The sequence below is a fragment of the Podarcis vaucheri genome (assembly GCF_965113315.1).
Source record: "Podarcis vaucheri genome assembly, chromosome: 1".
Taxonomy (NCBI): domain Eukaryota; kingdom Metazoa; phylum Chordata; class Lepidosauria; order Squamata; family Lacertidae; genus Podarcis; species Podarcis vaucheri.
The window spans coordinates 134,003,353-134,026,674 of NC_138759.1; the positions used below are offsets into that span (position 1 = coordinate 134,003,353).

The following is a 23,322-nucleotide window of genomic DNA, read 5'->3' on the forward strand; positions in this document are numbered from 1 at the left end:
TCCTCCGCTTCCCCTGCCGGGCGCAGCCGCATGCCATTCGGCGGAGAGCGCTGGCTTCTTCCAAAGGAAATTCGGACAATTGATCAACAACCCGTGAGTAATTGGGCAACCGGGTTTAAAAGGAGGAAAAAAGAAAATTTTTTCCGGATTTGGCACGAGCGGGAGGGGATCCAAAAAAGGAAGTCAGTCCCCTCCCTGATTGTAAACATGCTAAAACAAGGACTGAGAAACCAAGATCTATTCAGAAGCTTATTGATGATAAAAATTACCAACTCCACGATGTGAATTATAAGAACTGTGCTGGAGGAGAGGAGTCGAGGGTGAGGAAAAAGCAACCCCCCCCCCTGGGAACCGGGGCGATTCGGACAGCCTGGCGAAGAGAGATGGAGATTTTGACAGCTGTCAAAGGAGCTGTCAAAACTGGAAATTATAAAGAGGACTTTGCTACAAGTTTTTTGCTGGTTAATTTTGTTACAATTTGATATAAATATGGATATAAACTGTTGGGAAAAAGAAACAACAAATTGACTTTTGGATTAGAGGATACAAAGTTATTGTAATCCCTTTAGAGGGGATTCGGGACATTACAAGTGTCGTATGTGGAAAACTACTCTGGGATGTGCAAAGGTCTTATCTCCTGGGAAAGCTGCAGAACTGAAATATTATTTTGTCTACAGAGGTGACTATAACACAATAGAATCTTCTATTGAAGCAAGAAAGGAACTGGACGTAAGTCTGTGTCCCTGAATAACAAACCTCTGTAGAGACGTTAAATTTTGGAACAAGAATGTTTTGACAGCTGAACAAGACAGAAACCTGAGAAACCAAGAAATAAAAGAGTAGATGACTGAATACGACACGGAAAGAATAATGGGAGGAGCAACAAAAGATTAAAGAAAATTAAAGGCCTCTATTAGATTGGATTTTCGAAGTTAAACATCATTAAGACAACCAAATCCGAAGAAAACAGCATGATGGACTGAGATAAATTTGGCTGTGGACTTAAGATCTCCAGGCCGACAACATACAGACAAATGGACATGGGGAATCAAAACCGGGGAAGGGAGGGGGAACATTAGAATCCAAAGGCTTTGTAACCAACTTTTTGAATTTCTCTATACTTTCTATCTTATATTCTTTATAACTTTGATATTTTACGTTTCTGTTTTCTCTTTTTTTTAGAAAGGGGGAACTCGTGGAAGGAATGAGAGCGGATCTTGGGGAAAATTTTGTTCTATTATAAGACGAGGAGTGATGCTAAGATGGTGTAAATTTAAATTGGTTTATGAGTATAATATATTAGGTTTAATTGGGGATGAGAACTTGTGGAACCAACTTAGATAAAGGGGAATACAATCGGGAGGGGAAGGAGGAAGTCCCAGAAAGAAGGTTATGAAAAGAAGGGTCTAAATTGGTTTCTCTTTTTCTTTCTTTCCTTTATCTTTCTTATTTTCCTATTCTGTTATTATTGGAAATTTTAATAAATATGATTATAAAAAAAAAAAACAGAATGGATAGGTTTGATCTTCTTGCAGTCTGTGGGACTCTCAAGAGTCTCCTCCAGCACCATAATTCAAAAGCATCAATTCTTCGGTGATCAGCCTTCTTTATGGTCCAGCTCTCACTTCCATACATCACTACTGGGAAAACCATAGCTCGAACTATATATGGACCTTTGTTGGCAAGGTGATGTCTCTGCTGTCTAGGTTTTTCCAGCATTGTGTAAATGGACATTCCATGGGGCTTCACCATCCTGCCTCACCCCCCTGCAGCCCCCAAATGTGCACTGAATAGTCCCCCAACCCCCTTGAGCAAATTTTCAGAGGAGAGAGAGGAGAGGAAAATGAAGTCCCTGTTATACAAGCAGTAGTCTGTTCTACTCACACACAGACATCGTTAATTAATTTTGTTGCTTACAGACCAAGGCAGCAATTGTGTACTCACTTATGTGGAAGTGAGCTCTGTTGAAATGAGAGAGGCTTACTTCTGAGTTAGACATACATAAGATTGAACTGCAAGTATTCCAAAATATACTGAAATGGTACCCAGTCTATTTTTTATTTTTAAAGTTTGGAAAAAAAACAGTAAAAATCATGTTCACAAAAAGAAATAAAAGCTTTTCACAGCTATTTGGTAGCATCCTGCTTCAGATATGTGAGGGTGGGAGAATGTCCTTTATAGATGAAATCTCTTACCTTTGTGAAGCACATTATGTGGGAAGGTTTGCATAAAAGTATTCAGGGAGGTTATGTTAAGGTCATCCTTGCTCACCATGAAGTGATGCAAAACTAATCCAGATTTACTTTGTAAATGACCTGTTTACATAAGCATTTGAAAACAGATTAAAGCTAACCTGACACTACATTACTAGAAGAAGGGTAAGCATTGCTGCAAAACCTCAAAGGACTGTTTATTTTGGTACTTGAAGAACTAAAGCCAAGGCATGACCACACTTCCTTACTTTGGGCTGAAGTGGCTTTCTGTTTAAAGAGATTACCACAATGAACAAGGATGTCTTCAAAAGTAACTTTATTTGGGATCAGTTTCTGCAAGTCTACTGTAACGTTGGCAGGAACCAGATACTCCATTCTATTAGCCCGCTGCTAATTTTCCAGATTTCTGTGGTCACTGAGTATGCTCGTTCTTCATTGAGCCCATTTCCTGGTTCCCCGTCAGGCTATCTTTGTAAAGACTTTTTGTAGTTTTGCAAGCCTCCAGGTTCCCCCATGCCCGCCCCAAGTTCGATGGCATTTTCCTCTTGTACACTCCTGGTGTCATTTCAGCTACAGAAGCAATGGCACTCTCCCCTGAATATTGGAATCCATATATGTGATAAGTTGTAGGAGTCTGAGAGATCAACAGTGCCCATTTCTTTCTCCCATTCAATCAGTGTTTTATCTCCAAGGATGTACACTGGTGTGTGACCATGTACACAGTGCATACTATCATACATAAAGATCCTCTTGTCTGTTCTGCCAACGTGCCGTCATTGGCAACTGCAAAAGTGCTGCTTCCCAGCAAAAGAAATCCACTTTCTTTCCCCACACCTGTATAGGGTATGAAGGGGCCCCCAGTCAAATGCATTAAACTTGCCGCATTGTGTTTGTATAATCTAGGACAGCCTCCTCCAACCTGGAGTTGCCCATATGTTTTGTACTACTCCCATTATCGCCGACCAATGGCCATACTAGTTGTGCATGATGGGAGCTGGATTCCAACATTTGCAGGGCACCTGGTTGGGGAGGGCTGATCTAGGAGAATAGCTTGTGGGAGCATTTGTGTAATTCAGAGGATGCATCTGTATTTACAGTTCTTTCTTATATGTAGAGATGGCATTTTCTCCTGACCTCTGGTGAATTACATGGCATATATTAGCGCTGTGGTGTATTTGAACCATAAATCTACATTCTTAACATTCTGTCTTTCTTACTTGTGGCCCAGATGTCCTAGAAAGTGGAATAAATAGCGTATTTCCACAGTATGCAACTGATCTCTTGCTATTTTTATCCAAAAGAAAATAAAAACCAGAATTTCAAGTGTCTGGGGTTTTTTTAAAAAAATAAAAAACCCGCTAACATTAAAAATGCCCTCATTTAAATAAAATGAATTTAAATAAAACAATTTAAATAAAATTATTTATTTTTTAAATAAAAAACCCGGCTAACATTAAAAATGCCCTCATTTCAACCCAACTATTAGATTGTCCAGATCATCTGCAAAACTAGGCATGTGTTAGAACAAACTTAACGCAAGGATGGATCTGTAGGAGATGCATGATCTAATATTGAATGATATGTTTGTTTGCTTCCCTAGGGAAGAAAAAGAGCACTGGATCCGAGCAAAATATGAGCAGAAGCTCTTCCTTGCTTCACTGCAGTGCTCAGAGTTTTCCTTAGGCCAGTACCTGCTAAGAGCAACTGCGGAGGAAGATTTGCGAACAGTCATCCTACTTCTTGCTCATGGGACACGAGAAGAAGTCAATGAAACCTGTGGAGATGGAGATGGGCGTTCGGCCTTACATATAGCATCCCGGAAAGGAAATGTAGTGTTGGTGCAACTGTTAATTTGGGTGAGTATGTGCTACATGAATTTGAGAGAGTAGCCCTCCATTAATGGGTGTATTTGAATTGTCACTTTGGTTTATCCAGGCCATATATTACAGCTTATGTGTTTGATTTGATACAAGTGTTTGGAGTGTTGTGGTGGTATATATGCATTAGGGGAAATAGAAGTGGAACAGTTAATGGGCAAAACAACTGGCCATTCTGCACATTCACCAGGCCACATGGAGAATGTGCACATAATCTACCCATGAAGAGGAAACTCTGCATGTAATCTGCTTGCAGGAGACTCATGTGGCCAGAAAACAGAGAAGAGTGTTGATCAATTAAAAACTTGGAACGGAATTCACCTTCTCAGACATTAAAAAGAAAAGGGGAATTGTAATGTATACAAACCCTAAAATAGAGGCAAAACAAATCTTTAAGGATGAAGAAGATAGATTATTGGGAATACAATTAAGGAATGGAAAAGAAAAAATATTTGTGATAGGAATTTATGCCCCAAACGGGAATAAAACACTCGGGTTACATACGCTTCAGGTTACAGACTCCGCTAACCCAGAAATAGTACCTCAGGTTAATAACTTTGCTTCAGGATGAGAACAGAAATCGGGCAGCAGCGGCAGCAGGAGACCCCATTAGCTAAAGTGGTCTTCAGGTTAAGAACGGACATCCGGAACAAATTAAGTCTTTAACCCGACGTACCATTGTACTTTAAATCAGTGGAAGAAAAATTATTAGAATATATAAATGAAGAAATTACCCTACTAGGAGATTTTAATGGTGTTACCTCGGTGGAATTAGATCGAACAGAGAGAAAGAGGGAAGACTCCCACACACATTTTTTCAAATGGTGGACAACCTAAATTTAAAAGATGCTTGGAGACCCAGACATCCAAAGGAAAAACAATACACACATTATTTAGAGGCTAGACAATCAGCAGGAAGAATAGATGGAATATGGACATCAGTTAATTTAATTTTGAAGATTAAAAAAAATAGAAATGCAATGCAAATCAATAGCAGACCACAATTCAATTACGTTAGAATTAAAAAATAACAAACAAATAAAAAAAAGATGGAGAATGAATGAAAAAATTCTAAATGATGGAAATTTTTTGAACAAAGCACAACTTCTTAAGGAATTTATCCGAATAAACATGGCACATGAAACAGACATCAATGTGATATGGGACTCAAGCAAGGCCTATATAAGAGAACTTTATATCCAACAAAATATGATACAAAGAAGAAGCAGAGAAGGGGAAACGGGTCAAATTAGAAATGAAATAGAAGAGAATGAAAAAATATTAGACAAACATCCAAAGAATGTGAGTGCAAGCCAAAAAATTAAACTTTTGCAAAATCAATTGTCAACTTTACTAAATTATGAAATAGAAAACAATATTAAATGGATGAAACAGAGGAAAATGCGCACATATTGGACTTAGAGGGATTCAACAACAGGTACAGATGGCACACCTGTTTAGTTTATAATAAGACAAATGTACATCAATGATTTTCAAATTATATAATCAGAAATTCTTTATTTAAAATTTGGAGGAAGTATCAAAATTTATTCGAGCCAAAGATTCCATGGTGGGCCGCACCATTAGAGGCAATTTCGATAAAAAAGAAAAATATGGATAGAAATTGGGCAACATATAAACAATTATTAAAAGAAGAACAAGGACAGTTAGAATCGAAATCTTATGAAGAAATTTCTCACCATTGTACGAGCTGGTTACAATATTATCAATTAAATGATATATTTAAAGCAGACAAAAATGAATTCCAAAAAGAAGAATCAAAATTTCAATTAGAATTCAATTAGAAATGACGGCAACAATCAGATTACAATCTAATCAAAATTTAAAGAAAGAATGGGAATGTGTAGAGGAATACATGGCAAAACAATGTTCCAAAAGTAATTTGTTGATATGTTTAAACTGAAACCCACAAAGTTAAGAGGAACAAAGTATAAGATCTTATGGTTAATCGTATTAATATATTGCTCAAACACAATTTTAAGATACTGTATTAAATTTAATGATGCCAAACACAGGTGGAGGGAAGTCACAGGCAATTAAGAGGGTGAAAATGAAAATGAAAAACAATATTTTGATATAAGTTTATAGAAGGTAATGTAAAAATGCCAACGTTGGTTTGTTTTATTTTTTACTTTGTTTATATCACTGTTGTGTTGTATTATTGCAAGAATCAAATAATTTTAGAAGAAGAGGAAACTGCACATTTCTGAATCCATCTACAAGCCTTGGGGATTGTATATATATTAATTTTGTACATTCTGCAGTTATTATGCATAATTTACAAGATGTACATTCCCTAACATTCCCCTAGCATGTATATATTCCAACCTGGTGCAAAAGTCTTATGAATGCTGGCAGCTCAGAATCACTGTACAGTGTGTATCCCTTAAAATGTGTATATAGTTTAAAAGAGCTTGCTTAATTTAAAAATGCTCTCCCTTGAAAGTTGACGAGCGCATCTAGGGGCAGCATGCATGAAGCTCACTTCTCCATGAGTGAGGAAGGAGTGCTGCTGACTTCGGCTATGGTAGCCGGATGCACAACAGAAAGCTGCTCAGATTTAAAACTAGGTAATGAGAATTATTTATTTCAGGCGTTTCTGCCGGCTACTGCTCCTAAATGCTGCATGTTCTTTCCACAGTACGGTGCTGACGTTATGGCCCGCGATGCCCATGGAAACGGTGCTTTGGCCTATGCCAGGCAAGCCACCAGCCAAGAGTGCATTGAGATTCTCCTGCAGTACGGCTGCCCAGATGAGCGTTTTGTCCTAAGTGTTCACCCGTTATAAATGGGGATTGCCATAATAGGAACAACAGCAGTGCGAAACCGATTAGAGCAGATGAGGATGGTTCAGGCAGTTACCGACAAGAGGCACAAACCAGGACATACCGTATGTTCCGGCGCATTAGGCGACTGGGCGTATAAGATGACCCCCCAACTTTTGCTGTTAAATTATAGAATTTGGTCTCCTGCCAAGTGCCGCCAGGGGAAGAGCGTGCACCCCTGCGCTGCCTCTGCCATTGCAGCAGCCCGAGGCGAGGCATTTGGTGGGCGGAACAAACCGAAACCCGACACCTGGAGGGAGGGAGGCCCGGCCCGGCTCCCTCCCTCCGGGAAAAATGCCATGAGCGGCTACGTCAGAGGCTGCGTCCCCTTAGTGTTCTTCCGTGACCCCACTTGATCCCAATTTATCACGGAAGAAGACTAAGGGGACGCAGCGCCAGGCCCCGCCTCTTCCGTACTGGCAGTGTGTGTTCGTTGGCCGCCTCACCACGGAAAGTCCTTCCGAGCGTGGCGCTCGCCCGCCCGCCTGCTGCTGCGGTCGTTGGAGCCGGAGCCGGCCTCCGCCGTGGCTTCACTCAGCTTGCGGGCACCATGAAGAGCCTGCCGTGGCGAGGTGGTGCGCGGCTTCGACTGGGGCTCCAAAGAGCTGGGCATCCCCACAGGTGAGGGTGGTGGAGGCCGAGGCGGCCGCTCATGGCCTTTTCCCGGAGGGAGGGAGGGAGCTGGGCCGGGCCTTCCTCCCTGCAGGTGGCGGGTTTCGGTTTGTTCTGCCCACCAAATGCCTCGCCTCGGGCGGCTGCTGCTGCAATGGCAGAGGCAGCGCAGGGGTGCATGCTCTGCCCCTGGCGGCATTTGGCAGGCGACCAAACTCTTATAATTTAACAGCAAAAGTTGGGGGGTCGTCTTATACGCCCAGTCGCCTAATGCGCCTGAACATACGGTACGTCCTGGTTTGTGCCTCTTGTCGGTAACTGCCTGAACCATCCTCATCTGCTCTAATCCAGGTTTATGGTGCTGAAGGGGAGCCAGGGGGTTGCTAATAACTAAATAATATCGTAGTAATCTTGTACTCACAACATATTAGTAGTGTCAGAAAACAAGAGCCAGTATTTTGGTGGGCATTCTTGCACTGCTGTTGTTCCTATTATGCCTACTCCTAATTTATCACGGAAGAACACTGAGGGGACGCAGCCTCCTGTGACGCAGCGTGAGGCCCCCGCCTCCTCCGTACTGGCACTGCACATGTTCGTTGGCCACCTCACCGTGGAAAGTCCTTCCGGGCGTGGCGCTCGCCCACCTGCTGCTGCTGCTGCCGTTGTGGGAGCTGGATCCGGCCTCCGCCGTGGCCGCGTGGGGCTTCGCTTGGCTCGCGGGCGCCATGAAGAGCCTGCCATGGCGAGGTGGTGCGTGGCTTCGGCCGGGGCTGCAAGGAGCTGGGCATCCCCACAGGTGAGGGCAGTGGAGGCTGAGGCGGCCGCTCGTGGCCTTTTGCCGGAGGGAGGGAGGGAGGGAGGGAGAGGGCTGGGCCAGGCCTGCCTCCCTCCAAGTGGTGGGTTTCGGTTTTGTTCCACCCACCAAACGCCTCACCTTGGGCTGCTGCTGCTGCGACAGCAGGGGTGCGCGCTCTGCCCCTGGTGGCGCTTGGCAGACAGCCAAACTCTATAATTTAACTGCAAAATTTGGGGGGTCGTCTTATACACCCAGTCGCCTAAAACGCCGAAACATACAGTATGTCCTGGTTTGTGCCCCTTGTCAGTAACTGGTGCTGAAGGGGAGCCAGGGGGTTGCTGTCTCCTAATAACTAAATATATCGTAATAATCTTGTACTCATAACATATTAGTAATGTCAGAAAACAAGAACCAGTATTTTCAAATGATGGTGGGCATCCTTTTCTTTCTCCCAAGGTTAACCAGACGAGAAAAAGGAAAGCATGTAATTCAACTACCAACACAAAAACTTCAGATATGAATTGAGTGCTCTAAATAACTACTTCACCCTAATATTCTACCAACCACACCCAAACAAGTTACTTTCACACCTGAAGAAACTAGAATACATGAAAGAAGAGTAGGGGAAAATTTAAGAGAACAATTGCCTCAACCGTCACTTTCAATTTTTAAACTCCCTGCTCAGTGTGCTCCTCAGCAACACTTATATACAAATGCTATACAAGTGGAAGTAAAACCTGAAATTTAATTATTCAAAACACCTGACTGCAGAAGAGCAGCTTGTCATTCCTAGAGTCAAATGCCGCTATCTGGCTGAAAGTCACAATGCTAAAATCAGAACTTCCCTTGATACTGAAAGAACAACTCCTGCCGCATAAGATGACTGTTCCTCTTGCATTTCCTTCCCTGCCACTTTCTTGGATAAAAGTGCCAGGCATTGAATCAAAATATATTAAATCACAGGGACAACAGATCTGACTATTCCATATTTGCATGTGGCATAAGTGGAGTGTGACATGTTTGCTATGAGTACAGGATTATAATGATATATTTAGTTGTTTTTAAAGAGGAAAACCATGCACTCGCCCTTTTCAAGGATTCTCCATGATGCTCAAAGCATCTTGTTTTATTTAGGCCAAGCCAGATACAGTGGAAAAGATGTGGTGTGTCTCCCAATGCTTTCTATTTTCACTTTAATGTAACTATGGTATGGGGTGTGTCCCCAGATTTAGAGAAGCGACAGGAGAAGGGTGTTTTAACTCTTTACCCCTGATCATTTGCCTGCTAAATACTTTTAGCTGCTTAGATACTTTGCTCACGTATCTTTTTACCCCTCAGAGAGAAAAGCAGATGGGGAGAGATATTATGATTGGGAAAATGGCCTATGGGAAAATAGTTAAGTACTGCCCTCCCCACAGTAGCTCTATCATATTCTGAGCCCCCTGCAGCAGCATTACAGTAAAAACAAAACCCATTAGGAGACATTCTTTATGTCACATCTAGCCCAGCCTGTGCAATCCTGCTCCTATGCAGGACTGGCGTGTATTAACCAGACACTCGTGTATATATAGTACTATCTACATCTCTTTCGTTATCCACGCAGCACCCATATTTCTGTGGAACTATTTACATTAGACAATTTATACTTGTGAAGACCCACTTCATGTACTTTCAGATTTGTGCATATAAAATAGGTCCATAGATGTACGTTATTGTATACATGAACATCTATCTATGGAAACCTGATTTATGCTGTAAAATTACATAGAGGTATTTGCAGTATATAAAGCCATATTTGATGAATTGTGCAAAAACAACAAAGTCTTGTGGTGCCTTAAAGGTGCCACCAATTATATTCAAACTTTGTTCTGACTTTTCTGAGCCATTTTCTCCAGCGTGATGAATGCCCAATGTTTATCCTTTGCATTTGTGAAAGACCACAAGGGGTGCAAGAGGTGACACACGATACCTGCAGGTGCACACAGTGAAATGAAATGTTTACTTCATTAACGGAGTGATGCTCCGCAAGTCAGGTTGTTTTTCCTGCAACAGCATTGCTTAAATCCAGTCACTGCTCCCCCCTCCCCCCCCCCCCGGTGAAATGTTGTAGACATGTAGACATTGCTTTCACAGCTGAAGCCCATGAGTCTGTAAAATAGCCCTTCTTTTCTCCTCAGTTCTCAGTTTCTCCAGAGAGGGCAGGAATTGCCTGGCTACTGTAAAAAGACAAGCAGGAGAAAAGAGGACTGCAGAAACCATTTGTTTTAATAAAAAGAACTCAAAGGATGAAACTGTAGATGGGAGGGGAAGACAAAGAGAGGTCATGGATTCACTAATGATAGCACATGACATGGGACCATTGACTGGGTGTCTCGAGGCAAAGCTCTCAAGGCAAGTATTGCATGAGAGTTACTGGAGGGAAACAACAGGTGAAATGTTATAGACATTGCTTAATGCCACCAGCATTGATTTCTGGAAGACTTATACTCTGAAAGTGGTGTGGAAATACCCCTGTTGACACTATGTCTTCCATGGAGAAGTAGTTGTGGCGATCACACAGGGTCTCTGGACGTTTCACCGTCTATTGATCCCTGTGCCACCACTTCATTTCTCGCTGCCACCACCCAGGCCCTACCTGGGACAATACTGAGTCCAGTCAGGGTTAAATTGGAACATAAACTTCTGTTTATTTATTGCAGTTTAACAAGCGTGTGGTTTCATAAACGGTCTCAGTCAATTACAGTCATGGGGTGCCTATCCAGACCTATAACATCCGCTACCTGCTCTCACTCACTAAACCACCTCTCAGATATTTACTTGTCTTCCTAGCTCCTAACTGTTCCTGACTCAGCTTATTTTGCTACACTAACTCCACCTACCCCCAGACTCTATCCCAGTTCACTCCCACTCCAACCAACCTCCCAACGAACTCTCCTCTTCACTCCTCCCAGAGCTGGTTTTATAGTCCCTCTGCCTCCACCCCCTGGGTTCTGATTGGGTAACCTGTTTAACTATATCACCTCCAGCACTCTCATAAGTTAACGTCACAGTAGTCCAGGTGGAGCAGTGAAATACTATGATCCTTCCCCCCAGAAAGGATGGGTGGCTGTGGGTAGAACTCAGAGGAATTAGCAGATGAGGCAGCTCCATCAATGTGAACGTGTTTAACATTCACACAAAACATTAATGTGAACATGTTTAACATTCATACATTTCACCTCTAGCAAACTGAACATTTGGATTTCATTCCCTTTTCTGAAGAGCTTGACAGCATAAATCAGAATCAAGCACAAAGTTTGTCAGGTCTGAAGCTCCTATGATGGTATGTGTCAAATCAGTTATCAGTTATTTAGATTGTGTATTGTGTCTTTTGGTTATGTGTATGTAAAAGATTCTATTCAATTTTTTAAAATAAGTATGCATTGATTTTTTCTGAAAGGCAAAAATACTTCGGTTAATTTAAAAACTATAATTGATGTGAAATAATGTGCAGATATTTAGGATCTAAGGGATCACAGATTGTAGTAACAGATTGTGAAAACACTCCAGACAAAGAAATATTTTTTCCTTTGATGAAAAGCATATCTGTCTAAGATGCTGGCACATGTTAACAGAAAAGGTGTTGGGAAATACGGTTTGGAAAGGCAGACCATTGTCTTCCAGAAGCACAAACATATTTCACTGTATGCTTCCTGAAAATGTTGTGGAGGGTGCTTGGGAGCCAGAGTGCTTGGGAGTACAAATCATTATAAAGATTAACCATTTATTAAGCACTATTCAAAAGAAGAAGAGTTGTAGTTTAAAAATTAATTACTTCACACAATTGTTTGTGCCAAAATATATTTATAGTACAAACCTTATAATCACTGTACAAATCATCATAAAGTAGTATAAACCAAAACAATCTTGGACTACTGAAGCAAAAGGGCACATAACCTCACTCCCACACCCTTTCTGTTGAAATAAAGAAAAATGGCAAAGGTTTGATTATGAAATTTGGTTGTTTTTTTATAAGATATTTATTAAAGTTTCAGAAATAAAAAAGAAGTTACAATAGTAATAATAAGAAAAAGAAAAAAAGAATAAAAAAGAAAAAAGAGAGTACAAAATACGAAAAAAGTAAAAACAATTAAAAACAAATCAATCTTTCTATATCTTGTCTTTCATTCACTTGTTTCCCTGACCTCCTCACACCTCCCCTTTTTTGTATTCCAGTTCAGTAAGTTAATTCAGCAAGTCCTTTCCCTCTTTGTTTTTATCTTAAACCTTTGTCTTAATATGTAATAACTGTATATTCTCATCTGTTAACAGTCCATTTTTACATACTCCTTATAACATTGCTGCTAAAAACCCTTTAACTTCATTCCAACATCATTCTAACATTCATTAATTTTACAGTATTTCTGTAGATAGTCTTTAAATTTTTTCCAATCTTCTTCCACCGACTCTTCTCCCTGGTCTCGGATTCTGGCAGTCATTTCCACCAGTTCCATATAGTCCATCACCTTCATCTGCCATTCTTCCAGGGTGGGTAGATCTTGTGTCTTCCAGTACTTTGCAATGAGAATTCTTGCTGCTGTTGTGGCATACATAAAGAAAATTCTATCCTTCTTTGGCACCAATTGGCTGACAATGCCCAGGAGAAAGGCCTCTGGTTTCTTCAGGAAGGTATATTTAAATACCTTTTTCATTTCGTTATAGATCATCTCCCAGAAAGCCTTAATCCTTGGGCACATCCACCAAAGGTGAAAGAATGTACCTTCAGTTTCTTTGCATTTCCAACATTTATTATCGGGCAAATGATAAATTTTTGCAAGCTTGATTGGGGTCATGTACCACCTGTATATCATTTTCATAATATTCTCTCTTAAGGCATTACATGCCGTGAACTTCATACCTGTGGTCCATAACTGTTCCCAGTCAGCCATCATAATGTTATGTCCAACATCTTGTACCCATTTAATCATAACAGATTTCACTGTTTCATCTTGAGTATTCCATTTCAACAGCAAGTTATACATTCTTGACAAATTCTTAACTTTAGGATCTAACAGTTCTGTTTCCAGTTTTGATTTTTCCACCTGGAAGCCAATTTTCTTATCCAAATTGTATGCCTCCATTATTTGATGGTTTGATTATGAAATTTGGCAAATGTAATTGCAATTGTTTTCTTCACAAAAAGCAAAACAAAAACAAATGATCACATTTTTGGTCCTTTACATGAGCATTCTCAAAGAGTTACAGCTAAAATGAATAAACACGGATTTACAAAACAGTAGTTATAAATCCCATGAGCAAAATCTGAGCTTGACATTTATTATGTCCACATTTAATTTTCCTAATCACTTTTAATAGGTTAAAGCAAACTTGCCCCCAAATGGAGGTCAATGTGGGCCACAGACCTCATTGCTACATCATGCTGTTCAGTATTGGTTTTAAGGGATTTAAGGGAATATTAATTTTAGATAATATATGGAATCCAGACTTTTAAAGTCCTTCCCCAATTTTATAGTAAGTTTATTCTTCCGTGATGCAATCTTCAATGGAAATCTATGCCTTTAGTTAAAGAGATGAAGAAGCAGAAGAGACAAGTTAAACAGAATTTTAATTCTCCAGCAATGCCATTACTTGTATGGTGATGATGATTTCAGTTTATACACTGCCCTATACCCCGAGGTCTCAGGGCGGTTCACAAACAAGAGCACAACATACAAAATCAAACCGAAAGCAGTAACCCAACCCCCCCCCCAAGACACAATACACAATCTAAATAATTTAGGGTGAAATTCAACACATTTATATTGGTGAAAGTGACACAATGTATTTCTCACAATGGAAAAAATTAGCCTTTTATGTAGTTATTCTCATAAATGAGCTTGAAATATTTTTTCCTTAGCAGTATTCATTAATCCTTTTTGCATTTCATAGCTATTCTTATTTATTTTTTCCATTTTGTTTTTACACCAAGGAGGCTGCAGTCAAATAATACTCAGCAACTGATTTCCTCTCTTTGGACTGAAAAATTAAACAGATACTAAATTATGACAGTGAATTTAGAAAGGAGGGCTCCAAGGGCTTGAAAGAACATGTCTGAGATAATATGATGCTTCTAAGAATATTGCAATCACATCCAAGCAATCACCGAAGCGTGCCATGTAACTACCTCCTCAGCTAATATGCTTTTTTCTCCGTGATGACTAATCATGTTCTATTAAACAGCAGTAATGCTGGAAGAACTCAACTATACAAGTGTAATGAAGCCAGTATTCTCCCTGGACAGATTAGCTACAACTGATTTGACACATACCATCATAGGAGCTTCAGACCTGACAAACTCTGTGCTTGCTTCTGATTTATGCCGTCAAGCTCTTCAGAAAAGGGAATGAAATCCAAATGTTCAGTTTGGTAGAGGTGAATTGTACTGATGTGCTTAACTGTCAGTTAAGGAAAGTTGCAATTTCTTCTCATCTTCCCCCTCTTGTATATTACTGCATGTTCCTTCTGAATTTGAAAATATGTGGGTTAATATATATAGTATTTGTATATCTGTGAGTTCAGTGCATCTTGTTCTGCTTATCCCCTGCAAGCAGAGGATCCCGGCATTGGTTCAAAATGTGACTATTCTCTATAGCAAACATACTTGCCGTCCTGTGCAAATGCTAGCAAAAGAGAAATCACTGGAGTTCACATTGGCCTGAGATCACCTATCGCTGTTTGGCTTACACCAAAGCTTAAAAAATCCTTTTTGCGCCTTACAGTTTTTATACTATTATGAACAAACTGCACATGTAAATGTACGGAGTGTTAAGATCTTAATGTGTATACTCCTAGGGGAAGGGAAAAGAAGAAGTGGTTATGGATAGCATTAAAATACATATGTTAATAAACATATTAGATCAAAGGTTCCCTAGACCATGAAACTGATGCAAAAATATAAATATAAGCTTCCCTTTCTTTCCAAAAGGAGGCTAAGATGGGGATGGAGACTTGAGGGTTCCTAACAGAGATGCTTAGGAGATATGCGTTCAGAGAACTTCAAATTGCTACACAATCTCTTAAAGAGCTGACACTGCCAGTAGGTCAAGGAAAGCTGTGTTAGGGGAACTGAAGGAGGCAGTGGTGCGTCCGCTCTTAAAGAAAACATCATTAGATCCCTTAGATCTATCCAATTACCGCCCAGTTTCGAATCTTCCATTCTTGGGTAAGGTGATTGAGAGAGCGGTTGCTGAACAGCTTGGTAGGTTTCTGGATGAAACATCGGCTCTGGATCCATTCCAGTCCGGCTTCCGCGCTGGTCATGGGACCGAGACGGCTCTGGTCGCCCTAACAGATGATCTTCGTAGACAGCTGGATCGAGGCGGGTCGGGGCTGCTGATTCTTCTAGATCTGTCAGCAGCTTTCGACATGGTCGATCACGAACTTCTGGACCACCGCCTCGCCGACGTGGGGATCCAGGGCACAGTCCTTCAATGGCTGCGCTCGTTTCTCTCTGGTCGGGGACAGAGGGTGGCGCTTGGGGGGGAACTGTCATCCCGCCACTCCTTGGTGTGTGGAGTGCCTCAGGGTGCGATTCTCTCCCCGATGCTTTTTAACATCTTTATGCGCCCCCTCGCCCAGCTTGTCCGGAGTTTTGGGCTGGGCTGCCATCAGTATGCTGATGACACCCAACTCTATCTGTTGATGGATGGCCATCCTGACTCGGCCCCAGACACACTGATCAGATGCTTGGAGGCTGTGGCTGGATGGTTACGTGGGAGCCGGTTGAAGTTAAATCCTTCGAAGACAGAGGTCCTCTGGCTGGGACGGGACGATATGGGATTGAGGGGGCAACTCCCATCTCTTGCGGGGGTGCAATTAGTGCCAGCACCGTCCGTCAAGAGTTTGGGTGTAATCTTCGATACCTCCCTCTCTATGGAGGCGCAGATTACAGCTATAACAAAGGCGGCATTTTTTCATCTCCGCCAAGCTAAGCAGTTGGCCCCTTACCTCTCTCGCCCTGACCTAGCCACTGTGATCCATGCGACGGTCACCTCCAGACTGGATTATTGTAACTCGCTCTACGTGGGGCTGCCCTTGAGACTGACCCAGAAACTCCAGCGGGTGCAGAATGCCGCAGCGAGACTCCTTACGGGGTCCTCGCTGCGAGATCACATTCATCCGGTGCTATACCAGCTGCACTGGCTCCCGGTGGAGTACAGGATCAGGTTTAAGGTGCTGGTTTTAACCTTCAAAGCCCTATACGGCCTAGGACCCTCGTATCTACGGGACCGCCTCTCCTGGTATGCCCCACAGAGGAACTTACGGTCCTCAAATAAAAACATCTTGAAGGTCCCAGGCCTCAGAGAGGTTAGGCTGGCCTCAACTAGAGCCAGGGCTTTTTCGGCTGCGGCTCCAACCTGGTGGAACGCTCTGTCACAAGAGACAAGGGCCCTGCAGGACTTGACATCTTTCCGCAGGGCCTGCAAGACAGAGCTGTTCCACCAGGCCTTTGGTTAGGGCACAGCCTGACTCCCTCCTTTGGCAATCCTTACAATACTTTAGTTTATGGTTGCCATCAATTCTGATTTTAATTAATTCCTATGATGTTTTTATAATGTTGCACTATTTTAGTGTTGTTAGCCGCCCTGAGCCCGGCTTCGGCTGGGGAGGGCGGGATATAAATAAAATTTTTTATTATTATTATTATTAGTCCAAACACAATTAGGCCTGTGCTTTAGCTACATGAAAGGTTAACACTCTGGGCTTGTAGAATCTGTCACATTTTCTATGATACACATGCACTTCTTAAAGATATCACTTCAAATATTCTCCCTTAAAACAAACAAACAAGTAATTTCACAATGAAAATACATATGCATGGTGGAATGCAGTGAGCTGCTACGCTGATCTTTCACTTAAACAGGTCTTTGTTGTCCTTTCAACAAGTAATTAGAAGTTGAAAAATTTAAAAATAGTTTAATGGGGGGGGATAAATAAAAGTACATTGCTGTTAAAGTGGTTAGCATTTAAAAATACATTGTCTGGGATCCGATTTTCAAAATGTGTTAAAAAACAACCACGGGACGGGGCATCCAATTGTTCATGAGAACTACTGACATTCAGGACAATTGGATATGAGCTATAATATCACATGACACACCAGCCCCTTCATTGTGGTAATGCCCAAGACTACCCCAAATGAAGTCAACAGAAAGTACTTAGTTTTTGTACCACTAAATTGTATTTTGTCAAGCCTTATTTTAGTAAACTGTCAGGAAGAAAGCTTAGGAAATTGTCCCTTGCCCAACATAGGAGGGTGTCACAGCGTCTCCCCTAAAAGACCAGAGAGTCTGCAACCCCAGGTTCTGATGAACATGGCAGTGATGAAGGGAAGGCATCAGCCGATTGCTAGTGTCAAATAAGTAGTGTTATGGAAGCCACATTAAAACTAGTATCTGCCTGAACATCTTCAAAGCCACAAATGTGGACTCATGCTGCGAAATTCCCATGGCTCTTTTATTTCATTTAAATACTCACAGAGCTGAATACATGAAAACAGAAAACCAATGGAATAAGGCGGCCAATTCAAGCATTGTTGCACAAAGACTGTAGTTTGTGCCTGTGAGGCTACTCTTGGCTCAAGTTACCAGACAACATTACAAAAGTATTTCTTCTGGTCTTCTCAGCACAAATTCAGTTATGTGCTTTATTTTCTGCAGTTATTTCCCCCTTCAATGGAAAATAGTCACAAAGAAATAAAATACCACAGGAGTGTTAAATACAGATAAATGTATGTTTTGTTGTTGCGTGTAAAGAATTTTTCACTGGTATCTCTCTCAGGCATTTTCAACATTCATTCCTTCTCTACAACATACCCTTTTTCCTACTCGTGCCTCGCAATTCAAAACCACAGAACCCACAAAGGAGACAAAAGCTAAAAACAGTTCAGTGCTACCAAAACATTAAACCTGTAATAGTTATCTAAAATCCTTCCCAGAAGTCGGCCATTCCATGAGATCCATTCTGGAGGACAAGAAGCTATCTTCGGACCCTGATTCTTGCATACTTTGCTTCTGGCTCCCAGGCACCCTCCACAACATTTTCAAGAAGCATACAGTGAAAGACGTTTGTGAGTCGAGGACCCTAACCTGCTTAGTGGAGAAATAATGGACACAGACACAAGTATTTTAGGTTAATGGGCTGGAAAAGGCCACAACTTTTATTGGTTACAGCATGTGAGCGGTATTGGCTTAGGCATTGATCAAGCAACCTATATCCAACCCCACCCATGCAGCGGGGGGGTCATTTGAAGGTTAACCAGTGGGAGGAGCTTGTTGATGCAAATACGACTGAAAGCTTCCCCTGATGTCACCGGGGGTCGTGCCACGGCCCTAGCCACCAGCAGGGCATTGGACAGGATCCATGACCACCGGATTCCTATAATGGAATACCCAGAATGGGGCAGGGTAGGTGATGGCCACACCCTGCCCCCCAACACATATTCCAATGCCTAACTGCCCGAACCGGAAAAGTTGTGATGAATTGCTACGAGGTAGGTGATTGGCTGGTGCCAATCTAGCCAAGTGGACAAAAACTACCAGGCCCCCTGGGCAACCAGGGCGACCAACCAAGGTCCATAGCAAGCTCAAGAGCACAAACCTAGCCTAAAGGGCGGGCGGGCGGGTGATCCGACGTCTTCCAGGAAGCAGAACGAGGCTGGGAGGCTGCCATGGCTGCTTGAATGCAGCTAAACCCCGCCCCCAGGCCAACCCTATTGGCTGGCCCGCTGCAGGGCAGGGTGGCAGCCGGGGAGATGATGGGCCGAACATGCCCCCCTGCCAACACGGGAACGGTTCCCGCTCACAACACCTCCCATCAGGGAAGAGGAGGGGCTTTGTGCTTCTGGAAGCAGCTGTGAAAGCAATGTCTACAACATTTTACCGGGGGGGGGGGGGAGAGCAATGACTGGATTTAAGCAATGCTGTTGCAGGAAAAACAACCTGACTTGCAGAGCATCACTCCGTCTTCACAAGTATAAATTGTCTAATGTAAATAGTTCCACAGAAATATGGGTGCTGCGTGGATAAAGAAAGAGATGTAGATAGTACTACAGTGGTGCCTTGCCAGACGAAAAGAATCCGTTCTGTGATTCTCTTCGTCTAGCGGTTTTTTTGTCTTGCATTGACGGATTAGCAGATTAGCGCTATTAACGGCTTTTAGCGGCTTATCTGCTGATCGGATCAGCTGATAAGCGGCATAGCGGCTTAGAAAAGGGGGGGAGGGGGGGAAACCAGCAGGGACTCACAAGACATTGTCGTCTTGCGAAGCAAGCCCATAGGAGATTCGTTTTGCGAAGCACCTCCAAAACGGAAAACTCTTTCGTCTAGCGAGTTTTCCGTCTTGCGAGGCATTCGTCTTGCAGGGCACTACTGTATACGAGTGTCTGGTTAATACACGCCAGTCCTGCATAGGAGCAGGATTGCACAGGCTGGGCTAGATGTGACTTAAAGAATGTCTCCTAATGGGTTTTGTTTTTGCTGTACTGCTGCTGCTGCAGGGGGCTCAGAATATGTGCTGTGTCTTAAGAGTTATAGGGAGGGGGGAGGGTTGCCAAGCCCCTTTTCGGAAATACATGTCCTGGTTTGTGCACCTTGTCAGTAACTGCCTGAACCATCCTTATCTGCTCTAATCCAGGTTTACGGTGCTGAAGGGGATCCAGGGGGTTGCCGTCTCCTGTTCCAAATCTCCAGCCTCTGTCCTGCCCTCTGGGGATTCTTGGGCTACTGTTTTTGGGATGTTCCTCGTCTCCTTAAAAATATATATATATATCCTTCACTGATACGATGTAGCTGATTTTTCACCTTTGTTGTTTCTAAACTGTTTTATTATTGTAAGAGAGGTAGAATAAGAAATATTGAATGAACGGGTGATTTTATAAAGCATTCAGATTTCTTGCCAGAGCTTCGTCTTTTGTTATGTTTTCTTCCAATTCACAAAAGGTGTGAACATGCTTTCCTGACATTGACATAATGCTTCTTGGCTTCTCTGGAACTTAAAGCACATGTTTACATGCTTTTGAGATTCAAGACTTTGCTCTAGCATCAGACCCACAATATAGTTCTAGGAGCTCAGTGTCCAGGCTGAACAATGGGGGTGGGGAGCATGGTTGCAGGATTTTTTTCTATAGAAGATACATTGTCCCAAAATTTGTGGTGGTGATTTAGCTCTTATAGTGCATCAAATGTTATTTGATCCCATTTTCCCAAACTACCTACATTTCCTTTTGTAGCATCAGTTACGTAATTCCTACTGGCATGGGAGGAAGGGGGAGTGGGAGTGGGTGAATTCACGACTTGAGGCAGCCAATACTTAGCCAATGGCTGGTTTTAGTTTCTTTCTTTCTGTAAATAATGTATAAATGATGACACAGCAGTGTGGAAATTTTAAAAAGTTGGGTTTTTAAAGATCTTTTTATTATTACCTCATTCAGCAAATTTGTTTTACAATGACTCCATGAAACTTTATTTATATTGTTTGTATGATTATTAAACATATTGATACATTTCACTTTGCTTGTTGTTTCAAATGACCTTGTTCGATTAAATATCAATTTGTATTATGTTTCCCTCTCGCTTTCTCCATCCCTTTTTAGTGTGTCAGCTGTACAGTATTCTGAATTTTAAAAATGTTGTAAAGTAATGCAAAGAGAGAGACTGCTACATTGGATATGTCTCTTTCTAATAAATATAAGAAAATACCCTTGTTTGCCTGTAGTTGTTGTTCTTTCACATCTTTCCACAAAGGCAACTGCTGAGATTTCTCTCGTTACTAAAGGTACAGAACATTTCCCCCCTAAATAAATAAATACTTGTAAAATTCATTGAGTGATAGAGCCCAGTATTGGCTATCGTCAGTGTCTTTCTAAGTGCAGCTTAGATGCTTTTCAACTGGACATCCTAAGGATTGAGCCTGCAACCTTGTTCGTGCAAAGCATGTCACCTGTTTGTGGCCTCTCCTTTCCATTTATGTTGATAGCTGAATTCTACACTTGTACAGCTTCTGTCAAATATATATAAGCACTTACTGTAAATGTTGATGAATTCATTTTTTTCCATTAACATATATATTGTAATACCTATTAGTTTGACTCCACAGTCAGTATATGGACAAGATTATCAACAAATTGTAGCTAATATTAAATTGAATGTTACTGCTTTAAAAATTATTGAGATCATATATGTGAAGTCCCTTTTTCATCACTTTAAAATGCACTGCACATTATAGGGCTGTGGTGAATGAGCATGTAATTTGACCAATTTCCTTTTTTAAAAAATAGGGAAGATCAGAAAACGGTCACTAAAATGCTTGCACATTCACTCTAGGTCAAAAATCATAGAAATTGTAAGGTAAGGCGCCTCCTTAATGCCCATGCCATGTAAGCAGTCAACATTTTCCACATTATCACCTCACGCACTTGCTGACAAATTTAAGCTTCGTGCACCCAGACTTTCTCCTGCAATTTTAACCTCAAACATCTTCCCCTGCAGGTTTCAGGAAAAGTGAAGTTATAAGCATTTTAATTCCTCTCTTTAACTAGATTGTGAACCTGACAGCAGGGTCTGCATTTTTTTATTATTCTTACACCCTGCCTAGTTGATATATTTTATACATTGTTGTTCTTACTGTTATTCTCTCTTTCGTATCCTCATACGGAAACCCATTTTCCATCATCCTGATTTGGCTAAGTTAAAGGAAAGGAAGGAATATCCTTTGGAGTTGACCCGATCGAGTGCTCATTTCAGTGCAGTAGAAAGATTTGTAATCTCTGTGTGACAGATCTGGGTGAGAGATACAGGTTGTGCTTCTTCACTCTCCTCTCCCTTTGTTGCAAACTCTCTAAAGACTGTTTACTGAGGGCTGGTAAAGCAGATTGAGAGATGCCTTTCATTTCAACAGCTCTCTCCTGCCCCAAATCCCACCTCCACATACCCTTGCAAACATTCTCAGCTGGTGGCACTCACAGATCCCCAGGAAGAAAAGAAAATGTATGCTACAAGGCAGCAGAGTCAAAAGAAAGAAAGAAATGAAGACAAATGGAAGCAGTGCTGCTATTGGAAATAGGAGAGCCCCTTGTTTTTAGGGTGAGATAGCAATTACTTTTAGAGACCCACCTCTTAGCTGTGCTGTGCGGTGCTTCTCTATGTTTTGACCAGACCCACAAAAGAGCAAATCAGGGCAGGGCACTGAAGGGGAGCTCTTGGCAAGTCTCTTCCCTCGTTGAGTGGCCAAAGGTCTGGTCTTTCCTGGAATCTACTAGTATTGACTCCCATTCAGAACCCTTCACTTACGCCCATCTGGTTTCACCATTCACCTTTTGTCATTTTTCATCTGACACCCATTAAAGGGGGGAGGGGCTCTGTGCAAAGGGATCAGAATACACTGCATAGCCTGATCCTTAATGCTTGGAGGAGGAGCCTAAAATCTTGCTCATTGGTTTAAAGAAAAATAATTTGTTTCACTCACTGATCAATTTGCTGCACAGATTATGAATACAGTGGTACCTCGGGTTACAAACGCTTCAGGTTACATACGTGTAATGGGAATTGGGGTTGCTTGTGCGTAAACTGCAAACTGCTCCAAGCTAGCCGTATAGCTAAAACTTTCCCTGGTTTGACAGCCCTTGAAACGCGACTGTCTTAGTCACTGGCAGAATCCGTCAGTGGGCGGGACCTACATTTCTTCCAACATAAAAGTTGCTTGACTCCAAGTCTCCTCCTAGATTCTCTGCGTGGAAGCCTTCTGCGCAGCATGGGTGTGCCAAGCGGGGGTCCTGTGCTCTCTCCGCTGATTTCACTGGAAGAGTCTCGGAGCCTCCCCTCCGCCGTACTCTCAGCTTCCCCTTTCTCCCTGGTGTCCCCTGGATTTCCTTCCCCCAGGAAGCTCTCTCTCTCTCCTTGCTAGTTCCCTCCCCTGCATCACTGGAGCGTCTTACCTCTCCT

The 23,322-nt window shown here is 42.1% G+C and overlaps 1 protein-coding gene and 1 long non-coding RNA gene across 8 annotated transcripts in view; both read left to right on the forward strand.

The window, feature by feature from the left end:
* The window catches only part of AGAP1 (ArfGAP with GTPase domain, ankyrin repeat and PH domain 1), a 329,771-nt gene extending 322,645 nt beyond the window's left edge, over window positions 1-7,126 (forward strand). For 2 of the 7 annotated variants that reach the window (XM_082228167.1, XM_082228169.1), the window contains 2 exons: window positions 3,814-4,069; window positions 6,753-7,113. In XM_082228167.1, coding sequence (XP_082084293.1) covers window positions 3,814-4,069; window positions 6,753-6,899 — 403 coding nt within the window. In that variant the 3' untranslated portion in view covers window positions 6,900-7,113. Of the gene's footprint in view, window positions 1-3,813; window positions 4,070-6,752 lie in introns of all 7 variants that reach the window. The other 5 variants (XM_082228168.1, XM_082228171.1, XM_082228165.1 and 2 more) reach the window with 5 other exon arrangements.
* A 437-nt stretch (window positions 7,127-7,563) lies between these two features.
* LOC309525170 lies at window positions 7,564-21,080 on the forward strand. Its single transcript, XR_014216074.1, has 2 exons — window positions 7,564-8,344; window positions 20,018-21,080. It is a non-coding gene; the product is annotated as an uncharacterized lncRNA (long non-coding RNA).
* Window positions 21,081-23,322: the final 2,242 nt, after the last annotated feature.